The 12246-nt window shown below is 44.1% G+C and overlaps 1 protein-coding gene across 1 annotated transcript in view; it reads right to left on the bottom strand.

The window, feature by feature from the left end:
• Positions 1 to 751: 751 nt before the first annotated feature.
• Positions 752 to 12246, bottom strand: part of ERCC4 (ERCC excision repair 4, endonuclease catalytic subunit) — a gene marked incomplete at both ends in the record, with an annotated part of 31248 nt that continues 19753 nt past the window's right edge. Inside the window, 3 exons of the mRNA XM_082856167.1 lie at positions 752 to 1485; positions 3787 to 3899; positions 10720 to 10812. Coding sequence (XP_082712293.1) covers positions 752 to 1485; positions 3787 to 3899; positions 10720 to 10812 — 940 coding nt within the window. The remainder of the gene's footprint in view (positions 1486 to 3786; positions 3900 to 10719; positions 10813 to 12246) is intronic.

The raw sequence follows: 12246 nt of genomic DNA on the forward strand, positions 1-12246 counted from the left end.
AGGAGGAAGTCTAAGAGACTCTGCTGGGACTTAGGAGGATAAACAGCTATAAAAACGGAGCATTTTCAGGGCCCCGTCACCCACGCCATCCAATTTCGTAAACTGGTAATTCATTTCATGTTTTAAAAATACTGGTTTTGAACAATCCAGTTATAGTTATAGTACGTGCCTCATATCTTCAGGTGATCAGAAGACCGACTGGCCGGTTTTAGAGGTGGCTGCCTTTCTTAAATTAGCAGTAGGAAGTCCCCATGAATTTATCCCAGAGGCAGACAGGTGGGAGAAGCACGCAGCTGAGGAAAACCTGGAGGGGAGAACAGGTCGGCAGTGGCAGAGATGTTCCCTTCTCAGTGTCCTGGGAGCCCCTCTGTAGACAGAGGGTAAGAACACGATGGTGCGTTTTCAGTCTGTGGAGGAAACCTAAGTTTCTGCATGTTTCAGAAATGGCCTTCTATAAACACCTGCAGACACTTTCCCTGATCCTGACACCTCATGTAAAAATGGAACGTACTAGACCTGGCAAGGATGGTGCAGGGAAGGAGGAGAGCAGGCGTGGGAAGTAAAAATGATTCCTGAACGCAAAGTTCAGAGCCCAGCCTTGGCCTCTGGTCCCCTGACCCAGGAGACAGCCTAATCATTCAAAGACTGGCAGAGAATGAGCTACTGGGCTAGTAATTAATAAAGACCTGTGAGGGCAGGCAAGGAGCAGCTGAGAAGCATAGTCACAGGATAAGAAAACAGGCACCACTGTTCATTTTTCCATTTTCCCTTTGGAGATGACCTCTGCGTAGGAGGTGTGAATGAAGTCATAGAGCTGCCTGGCATTTGCCGCATTCCCCAGCAAGAGCACCAGCTTGTCGAGGGACAGGCTTGCTAATTCGGCGATGTTCTTAATGTTGGTCATCAGGGAGCGACAGTTTTTGGCATTTACCCCTGGCATTTTTAACAAGAAGTCCTGGGGCCCGGGATTATACTTCTCTGCCTCGGGGAGGGTCTCGGAATCGGCTGTCACGGCCATGGCCGTCGCCGCGTCCGGCTGTGGCTTGTTCTGCTTCAGCCCCTCAAACAGCTCTGCGGTGGCGTGCGGGGAGGGGCACCAGAGGATCCGGAGCCTGGGGAAGTGCAGCGTGAGGAGCGTGAGCTTGGAGCTGATGTCGTTGCCGGAGATCTCCTGATGGAAGGCACCTCGGGACATGAGAGAGAAAGGCTTAGTGGGGTCGAACTCGATCAGAAGCACCGGCCGCTTGTAGTAGCGGGACATGGAGATACACTGGCTGTAGAGGCGGCCATTGTTCAAAGAGCCGATCAAATCACTGACGCTCTTGCGCTCCACGCACATTTCTGGAGTCAGAACGTAGTCTCCGACCTCTAAGGTCACTGGCTCAATGTCAATGCCCCGACGGTGGATCAGAGATGGGAGTTCGCTTCGAAACTCGCGCATGTCCACAACGATACTTTGCTGGGTACCATTCTGTTCCTGGCCGCCTATGAAGAAAAAGAAGCACTTTAAGTAACGTCACTGAGGAATAACTCTCAAAGGTGGCAGAGCACAAAGTTAAAAATCTATGTTCCCGCTGTTAATCTCCGATGCCTGGTTACACAGTATGACATGTTATTCCACACTTTTCCGTATTATAAAAAGGTTTATTTACAGTTTAAGGCTATTTCCCTTAAACTAAATAGAGCTGGTAGGAAGCTGGGGTCTCGTGGTACTTTCTTACTTAGAATTCACAAATACCAGCATTCGCCATCATCTTCCCTCTGTGGTTCCTCTATGGCAGCGGTCCCCCAGCTTTCTGGCACCAGGGACTGGTTTCGTGGAAGACAGCTTTTCCACGGACGGGGGTGGGATGTGTGGGTGTGGGGGGGCTGGCTCAGGCGGTGATGTGAGCCATGGGGAGCCATGGGGAACTGCAGAGGAAGCCCCACTCACCCGCTGCTCGCCTCCTGCTGTGCGGCCCGGTTCCTAACAGGCTGCAGACCAGTATCGGTCCGTGGCCCAGGGGTTGGGGACCCCTGCTTTATGGTCCCTCACTGTTGCACTGACCACATTTTACTGATCATCGTCGTCCCAATTCCTAGGACATAGCAGATGCTTAGAAATGTTCTCTGCATAAACTGCCTTGTGGACTGCTGTGAAAAAGTTTGGCGCTTTTAGTGCTTGTATCAATGAGTCCAGAGATGGGAAAATGCGAGAAGCTGGGAAAAACAAGAGCACAGAGCTTCTCCCACTAATGTGCATATGAATCACCTGGGATGGAGTTAAAGTACCTACTTCTGTAGGTCTGGAATAGGGTCAAAGACCCTGCGTTTCTAACAGGCTCCCACGTGATGCCAACGCTGCTGGTTGAAGGACTCAAAAGTGCTGTTGTAGGCAGAATGGTGGCCCCCTGATGATGTCCATGTCCTAATCCCTGAAACCTGCAAATATGTTACTTTACACAGCAAAGGTGACTTTGGAAATGTGATTAAATTAAGGTTCTCAAGATTGGGAGATTATTCTGTATCATCCAGGTAGGCCCAAGGGTCTTTATAATGAAAGAGGGAAGCAGGAAGCTCAGAGTTGGAGCTGCTGACCTTGAAGTGGGAGGAAGAAGCCATGGGCCAAGGGATGCAGGCGGCCTGGATAACCTGGAAGAGGAAGGGATTCTCCCCTGCAGCCTCCAGGGGGATCACAGCCCAGCACACACCTTCACTTGAGCTCAGTGAAACCCATTTGGACTTCGGATTGTAAGATAATAATGGTTAGATAATAAATGTGTGTTGTTTCCAGACACTAAGTTTGTGGCAATTTGTTACAGCAGCAAAGGAAAGCTAACACAAGCGCTTAGAGGACTGAACTCGAAAGGGCAGATTTCTGTGAACAGCTTTCTGTGTGGTACCTACTTGCTCCAAACTACCTCATTCATATTGCCTGACATCCTGCTGTTCTGCATTGACATGTCCACAGCCTATTTGAGTTAATAGGAATCTTCTTCAAAAGATACTCTGAGGCAGTGTTTCCCAGTACGGTCCAAGGACCATGTCCATCAGACGCTGACCCCATTTCAGATCTATTGATTTGGAATTGCTAGGGACTGGGGTCCGTGAATCTACAGTTTTAACAAGCATCAGAGGTTATTCTTAAGTATGCTAAATTCTGAGACCCACTGCTTTAACTGCGCCGGACCCCCCACCGAAGGAGAAAAGGGCTCCACTGTATTGTTCTTCCCACGCCTCTTGGCTGAAAGCAGCTGCTGACATGGGAAAACGGGGCCTGGGGCGTGGGACATGGCTAACCCTGTACCACGGTGCACGTGGCATCCAGCAGGTCTTGGTGGAAGCCACTGCTGGGACGCTGCATGGCAGTGAGAGTACCACACACCTGGGATCTGGAAAAGCACCAAGAAGCAACCAACAAACACAGATATGGAAGTGGGAACGCACCCCAAACAATCCTGACTCTTTATCTAGGGGCAAACTGGCCTCTTCAGGTAAAGGTAAGAACCTAATCACCATTTACAAAAGTTTCTTGGCAAAAGTACATTCTGAATCTCAACCAATGCTGGAGTGTAACTGATTTCCAATGCCGGTGCGTGGATCACAACCCCACTTATCTTACAGGTGAGGAGCCCGAGATCCAGGGAGGACACGTGGCTAGTAAACAGCCAGCTGAGACCAGGGTATGGGAGCAGACAGCCACGTTTAAGAGCTTACTGAGAAAAACCAAGCTTCTGCAGAGAAACTCCGGAACCTCACAGCCTCCTGCACAGGCAGCAGGAGTGCTCGGCAAAGGGCAGGACTCACCGGCTTTGCGTGTGTCGGTGGGAGCACCCGCAGATACACAGCCTCTTACGAGGTCGAGGTTCGTTTCGTCTCTGCCTTCTCTTTCTTCAGGGACAACCATGCTAGCCTTTTCCCTGGGGGTGGGAGAAAAACATCTTCAACATTTCTGAGCTAATTTCAAAATTCCAGATTTTAATCTCTGTAAATTATAATATACAAAATGATCTACATAACTGAAGTGGTAAAAGAGAATACAGGAAACACTAGAAGTAAATATGCACAGTCAAGTGATGTGTAAAGGAAGCAGAAAGAGCTTCTTGGTTGGGTACTCCTGCTCATCTTCCAGAGTTAAAAAATACTGTTATTTATTTTCTATTCTGTATGTCCTCTAAACACTTTGTGGCATGAAATAAGCATGTGAAAAATGCCACAGAGAGATTATTGAGACTTTTTATTAAAATGTGCTAAATGTGTTACTGAACATTGAAAAGGATTCAAATAATTTATATCCCAATATTTTCAGAGTAATCATAAATAGGATGGTTAAAAATCAATGATTAGGGACTTCCCTGGTGGCGCAGTGGTTAAGAACCTGCCTGCCAATGCAGGGAACATGGGTTTGAGCCCTGGTGCAGGAAGATCCCACATGCCACAGAGTAACTAAGCCCGTGCACCACAACTACTGAGCCTGCGCTCTAGAGCCCGTGAGCCACAACTACTGAGCCCATGTGCCACAACTACTGAAGCCTGTGTGCCTAGAGTCCATGCTCTGCAACAAGAAAAGCCCCCACTCGCCGCAACTAGAGAAAGCCCATGCACAGCAACGAAGACCCACCTCAGCCAAAAAAAAAAAAAAAAATCAATGATTAAAGAAATGAAAACAATACATGGTTAAGCTTTGATTTAAAAAACTCCAGGTGGGAGGCCTCATTAAACACCCTCGGTTTTAAAGGAAAATCAAGATTAATATTAGAAAGCAAATTTCCAACAAAAGATTTAAACAAAAAAATCAACATCTCAGGTTATGTAGTAGAGCAGCATCAATTCACTCACTTGTGCGTTTACTTAAAACATTTACAGAGGGCTCCCACATGCTGTGTGAGGTATTTTGGATACAAATACGGTTATTTGTATCCGATAATTCCTGTCTTCAAGGAAGCTCAGTATCTTAAACCCGGTAGATTGACAAGCCTGTACAATCCTAACTCAGATTTGTAATCAAGAACCAGAATCATGGCAAGATCCTCAATAACCACAGGGAGAGGAGGCCAGGTGTGCCACAGTCTTATTTTTCAAAACCAGTAAAAGATGCTATCATCAGTTCAGGAAAGAGCAAGCACTGTGTGTTCCTCTGTGCCAGGCTGACAGAAAAGATGTATAAGGATGGGTCTCTGCCCTGGGCTTGCAAGTGAGTTTCACGGCAACGTGAAAACCGTGGAACTGACTGACTGCAATAAAAGAGGCCGGGGAAGGTGAAACAAGAGGAATCTTCATCAGCAACTAATGATTTCAACACGGGCTCAAACAAAAAGGATTTTCCAATGAAAGGAAATAAAATCAGATGGAGCAACTCCCCAACCACTCTGGATATGTGATGTTTTAGGGCAGGGCACCACGAAGAGATTCCACCAGAGAACAGAAACTCCAAGTTTAAATTCTTTACTATTTGAAACAATATACAAATGCAAGGTTATTAACAGTATAACATTTTATGACTAGATCGCAAGGAGGCAGGCAATAGTTCCAGTTCTGTGCTCCCTCATCATTCTCAGTACCGCTGTCAAGTGTTGCTGATGAAAGATTCTTTGCAGTGACAATGGCTCTGGCAGCCACTCATTACTGCCCCGTTACACCAACTAGACTCCAGCTGGGGGTAAGGGGCAAACCGTTCAAAAAACTTACTGCTCTTAAATTTCTTTTTCTTTTATATTTGGGATCAACATGGGGGATTTTTTTTCTTCTTTATCTCCACTTACCTTACTGGCTAAGCTACCACACGTGAGGGCATCCTCATTTCCTGATTAATTTGTAACTGTGGCTGTAGAGCACAGCGAGTTAGAATGCAGACTCTGGGCCCATGTTTCGTGAATTGGAAACCACTTACTGGCTGTGTGACTTTAGGCAAGTTGTTTAATGGTTCTGTCCCTCAATTTCATCTGTAAAATGGGGATGATACTAAAATCTAACCTCAAAGAGACTGTTAAAAGGATCACATAATATATGTAAGGCACTCAGAAGAGTGCCTGGCACATAGGAAGCACTATATAAATGTCAGCTGTTATTATAACCGTACTTTTCTTACATGTAGTAACCTCATCCCCTAATTATCCACAATTATGCTAAAAAACAGAAGATTTTCTTTCAAATGATTCCACAACTGTTTCAGTTAATACTGTTAAAAAACAGCTAGTTTACTATGAAATGTTATAACTGCAAACTGAATCTGAGAAAAAAATATATTCCTGAAATGAAACCAGGGTTGTGAAGAAAATAGTTAAGTCTTCCTAATCAGTAACTCAAATTAGTTTAACAGAAATTTGCCATACTTATATTCAGTCTCTTGCTTTCAACATTTGCATAATTTTTCAAGTTACTCTTTGTGATAGACACAAAATAATAATTAAACAATTCAGGTCCCTATTTCCACTTAAAGTACTGTGGTTTCTTAATTTTGCTTTAACATCTTCAGTGATATTTGAATAGCTTGTACAACGTGATAACACAGGGAGGAGACACTGGACTAGAAGTCTCTTCAAACGGGCGTTTATTCAAGCCCTCATGCTAACCCATTTTGTGATATTTTCTAACTGTAAAATTTCAAATAAGCTAATAACCCTTTTCTTTGAAGAGTGGTGACCTCTCCAAAACTATGTATACTCAGAATGTTATTACTAATTTTTTGACGCAGGGAGCATTTTATTAGCAATACTTACAAGTGTAACTTTTTTTCTCTTTACTTGTCATCTGTAATCTACTGATCTCCGGTCCAGTCAAACAGTCCTTTCACTGCCAGTTCGCCTGATTCATTCCTCTCTGGTTATTTTAAATAGTAGCATTGCTTTTCTTCTTACAACATCACTCATGGAGGTCCTGGCAAAAGCACATTCCCTCGGTCTCATATCAAATTTTTCTCTAAGTCCAGGCTTAGTGCAAATGCTCTTTCAGCCATGCACCTCACATATATTTTGCTTTTCAAAACAAACACTTCTCAAATTCCCCAAGTTTTCTGGGAAAGTAAATATCTTAAGATTCTGAACGGCATAACTATCTGTGTAATATGGGAAGATCTAACATAATAAGTAGACAATCACCACTGAGAGTTTATAAAATTATGCCAGACCATAGATAAAAGGACATCAAAACCTGGTATGAAAATTACTGTAGAGATTGAAACGTAGGAGAAAGTCCGTATCCTTTGTTCTGCTGAGTGAAGTTTCCAGTCTGTGCCAGGCTTACCCGAGCTTTGTCACTGAGCCCTTCGAGTGTAAGATCACTTGTATAAGCCGGGAATGGCATGTGGTCCCCGATACCTGGCTACAATCCACTGACGGCACTCTTTTTCTAGGCCAGGTTCTGATGCACTGGAGAAGAGGCAGTCACGGGAAGGAGGCCTGGAGCATAAAACTCACCTACTCAGAGCCTACCAGGCCCCCCTTGGCTACAACACTGTGCAGGAAACGGTTAAGGGAGCAGGCCTGGGCTGCTCAAACCCTGCACATTCCCAAGAAAGGCCTGTCTCCTCAGCTTGTCTTCCCAGAAGCCCTTGGCCAGCTTCTGGGAGTTGAGGTCTGAGCTCTTGGAATACAACGCCTGATAAGAGGGTTTTTATAATGCCTGGGGCCACACGGCACCAGTGTGATCAGATGGTTTATGCCAACAGTGTGATTTCTAGCGAATACCTTTTTTGCTCCAGGGAGCTGGAGTCTGTCACTTGAGTACTATGTCTATATGACTGACTCCCAATAAAAACGCTGGACTCCAAGTCTCGGGTAAGCTTTCCTGTGGACGACACTGAGCGTGTGCTGTCACACACTGCCACTGGGAGAATTAAGCACATTCCTGCGACTTCACTGGGAGAGGACACTCAGCAGCTTATGCTGGATTTTCCTGGACTTGGCCCCGTGTGTTCTTTCCTTTTGCTGATTTTACTCTGTGTCCTTTTCCCTGTAATAAACCGTAACTACGAGAATACCAGTTTTTCTGACTCCTGGGGGTCCTTCTGGTGAATCACTGAGCCTGAGGGTGGTCTTGGGGACCCTCAACATGAACACCAACAACCTAATCCGAATATTTTAGCTCCATGTGCTCATTTGTGATTTAGAGACAGTTACTTTAATCAGAGAAGCCTTAGGCAAAGGATATTTTAAAAAGAGTGAAGGAGCAATTAGGAGGTACTGGCCCACATTCAGTAGCACCAATTCTTTGATGCCATTTCCTCAATATCTCTTAAATCTGTCCCCTTCTCTCCATCAACCTAATCTTGGCTGCCACCGGTTCTTATCAGACAATTGCAGCAGCTTTCCTGACTACTTCCCTGCTCTATCCATTCCTCAGTTTGATGCCAGAGAAAGCCTTTAAAAAATACTCCATGTCACTTTCCTAATTAGAACTCTTCAGTGCTATCTTACTGGCTACAGAGTCAAGTTCTAAATCCTTAACAGGCCTTGTGCACCTCGGAGCTTTCACACACACCCTTGTTCAACAGAACCCCTGGCCCACCTTGTCCACTTAGCAACCCACCTTGTCCACTTAGCAACCAGCACACATGCTCCATGGGTCAGCTTAAAGGTCATTCCTTCAGTGACACCGTCCCAGACATCCCACACTGGGTCAGATCTCTTTGACAGACTCTCGTAGGATACCCTTTTCTTTTACCTTTGTAGCCCGCCGCCCTCTGCCCATGTCTGTTTATGATATTATTCATAATCATTCAATGTTTGTCTTTTCCACTAGGGGATAAGCTCTAGGAGGCAGGACAGAGCCTTTTTCTGCACCACTGTAACTCCAGCACTTTAACATTAGCACAGGGGTTGGCTCATAATAGATGCTCAAGAAATATCTGTTGACTGTTTGAGTCTTGGGAGATGAAGGTCTAGGAGACACAGAGAGGCGCTAAAAAGCTCTAGATAAGAAGAGGTAGTCTGCATAATACCTGTTTTTTTATAACACTTTCTGGAATACTTTTTCAAAAAGCCTATGTACACACATATAAACTATCCCATAGAGCACATTAATAGAAAATACATATCTACGAAATGCAAACAGATTCGCAGACATAGAGAACAGACTTCACAAAGGGGAGGGGGCTAGGGGAGGGAAGGATGGGGAATTTGGGATTAGCAGATGCAAACTAGTATATATATAGGATGGATAAACAACAAAGTCCTACTGTATAGCACAGGGAACTATATTCAATATCCTGTGATAAACTATAATGGAAAAGAATATGAAAAAGAATGTACATATATGTATAACTGAATCATTTTGTGTATAGCAGAAATTAACACAACTATGCTTCAAGCAAAATTGAAATAAAAATATATATTTTCATAAGCTGAAAGGACTGACCAATAATTGTAGGGCCAATAGCTGCAAGAATCCATGGCTAAGGCATGCCACAATCACAGAGGATAGGAAGGGAAGAGAACTGCCCACGAACCGTGCTGAGTTTCTTCAAAGGGACTCAATGACACTGATTCAATAAGCACTCCTGTTTCTGGGAATGCATGCCCTGGATGAACTGGGGTATCTGCATATTTTAAGCATATACTGAGAGCCCACAGCCAGTGTTGAAGGATGGCCATCCATTTTGAAATTCTGTCTAGGTCCTGGCTAACTGCCACTAAAAATGATTTCTGCCCTCTCGCTGTCACTGATATGTTGCCAATGTCTGAGGCTTGAAAGACTGGTCTGGCCCAGCCACTGCCAGGCCAGGCCATGGTCTCCTCCGGTCTAGCCTTTTCTCTGGCTCGGATCAAGGATGCCCTGTCCAGCCCCCGCCCTGGCTTCTGGGGCTCCTTAGAGAGCATCTGATCCATCTTCTCTCACCAAGCTGCCGTTTCCTTGATAACATCCCTTGGGGGAGGCTATTAGATTTCTCAAATGCTTGCAGGAGTAAGAGGTAGCCATGTAGTTTGTGAATATCTCAATTAGAAACATTTTCCTTACGTTAAACCAAAAGCTTTTTCTATTTGGATTTGGAACATTAAAGGCTACTTATTCTCAAAAAACACACATCTGTTCAGACCAATGTCACACCTTTAAAAAAAATATTTTTCCCAGAGTGATTCTATTGATCTGAACTGACCAGGTCATAAAAATATTTCCCAGTTGGGCTTCCCTGGTGGCGCAGTGGTTGAGAGTCCACCTGCTGATGCAGGGGACATGGGTTCGTGCCTCGGTCCGGGAAGATCCCACATGACGCGGAGTGGCTGGGCCTGTGAGCCATGGCCACTGAGCCTGTGCTCCGCAACAGGAGAGGCCACAACAGTGAGAGGCCCGCATACCGCAAAAAAGAAAAAAAAAAAAATTCCCAGTAAACCAGTCACCCACCCATGGACAATGGAAACTTTACAAGGGAAAAAAAAATGATTCCAAGGGAAGGGAGAAATCTTGTACATGGGGGAGGGTGAGAGAGTGTTTCAGTTCTATTGCTGGTGTTTTATGTTATATTTCCTTATTAACATAAAAGCAGTTTTCTTCACATTTCTATTCTATTAAACCCCTGAAAAGCACCTGGAGATGGTGGAGAAGCAGGGGAAGAGAAAAGGAAATGTGTATTGATGTATATAAACCCTGGAGTGAATCAGACTACAGGTGTATCTTGATGTGACCCTCCCCAGCAGCTTCCTCTCTCCATCTTTCCTGACGGCTAGTAGATATTCCCCCACTCAGAGAAGCCTCTGGATCTTCAAAGGCCTTTGATTCCTTCATACTGATCTTCTATGTATTTACCTTATGAGTTTTTCAAAAGCTTCCTTTTCTTTCCGCAAAGCAGTGAGATAGCGCTGTTCCTCGGTTGAACCTCCGTATATAAGAAAGTAAACCCTGCAAGTTAAGACAGAACTCTTTTAGGCTGCAGACACATAATTTTTAATCCCTGGAAGGAAGAGCATGGCATTTGAAATCAGCAACCTAGAGTGTTCAAATAATAAATATTTGACTGAGAAGAAAAGGTTCCATTAATCACACACTTACTAAACCCCACCTGTTAAAGGTCTCATCACCACATGGGTTTTTTTTTTCTTCTTTCATCAAAAGGAGGAGCAGAGTTTAGGTAAACACTGAAATATAACAAAGAGGGATAGAATAATGCTTTCCTCATAACTATAAACAAATCAGAAAACACAATCTTAGCGGCTTCTCTTTTTTCAATTTTTTTCTTTGCATCTCTGCCAAACAATCGTTTAAAAAGTTGGATGGTGGTTATAAAGGCCAGCGTATGAAAGTTCATGTTAGGGAAAAATAAACAAATGAAATCTATATGACCTTTACCTTCACAAGTAATTTCTCAGTTCCTTTTTATTCATGTCTTAACAGAACCGAGTCATCACACATTTTATATAAACACACAGACAGAGAAGACATGGATTATATCAAGCTCCTCAAAAAATAATTTGACATATTCTTTTCTCTTAGAAAAGGCCAGCTTTCCTATCTTGTTGGTTGCTAAGAAGCTGAATGAAGCACCTCCTCTGCCCCTTTTCCTCACCTTCTATCAGAGACATTTTCCCTTTTTAGCCCTCCATTTTTCTTTTGGTCTTCATTTTCCTAGTTTATATTTCTTTGAAGTGCGGGCAGGGAACAAACCATTGGCCAATGAGTCCAGAGACCTGAGCTCTTCCACGAATGTATCATGTGGCCAAGGGCAAGCCATTCACCATGTCTGGGCCTCAGTTTCCCACTGATGGATCAAGTGGTTGAACTCTGAGGTCCCTTCTGGTTCTGACCTTTTGTTTCTAAATATCACACTATTCCATATTCAGGCAACAGAGAACTTTTGTGCACACAAGCTATCTCCAATGTTGATCAACAGCAAAGTATGAAAAATTTATCAGCCTATAATTATTTCACCAGCTTTGTCTCATCTCTTCATCCTGCGTTATTTCTGGTCCACCTCCTCCATTCACCTCTACTCTGAAAGGTTGCATTCGTTAAACTGGCTGGAGAGGTTTCTCTTGGCTCTGCTTTTGGTTCAGGCTGAGTTCAGGATATTAACCTTGAGGTTTATTTCCCTCAGATAGCTGGAGAGCCGGAACACTATATTCTTAGGGAGGCATCGTTTTCTCATCTGATATTTCTTGAAACTCAAGAATACATGGTACAATAATTCCCCAAATACTTTAGTTTTATGTGGCTGTAACTTAGAGTCACTTTTTCAGATTTACAAGAAAGACGTTTTAGAATTATGAAATTTAGCTGAGTCATAATTACATTAACATTTGGTAGAAGGTAGGATATTGTAAATTCCCTAGGCTTGTT

Source organism: Leucopleurus acutus, assembly GCF_964270905.1.
Source record: "Leucopleurus acutus genome assembly, chromosome: 16".
NCBI lineage: Eukaryota > Metazoa > Chordata > Mammalia > Artiodactyla > Delphinidae > Leucopleurus > Leucopleurus acutus.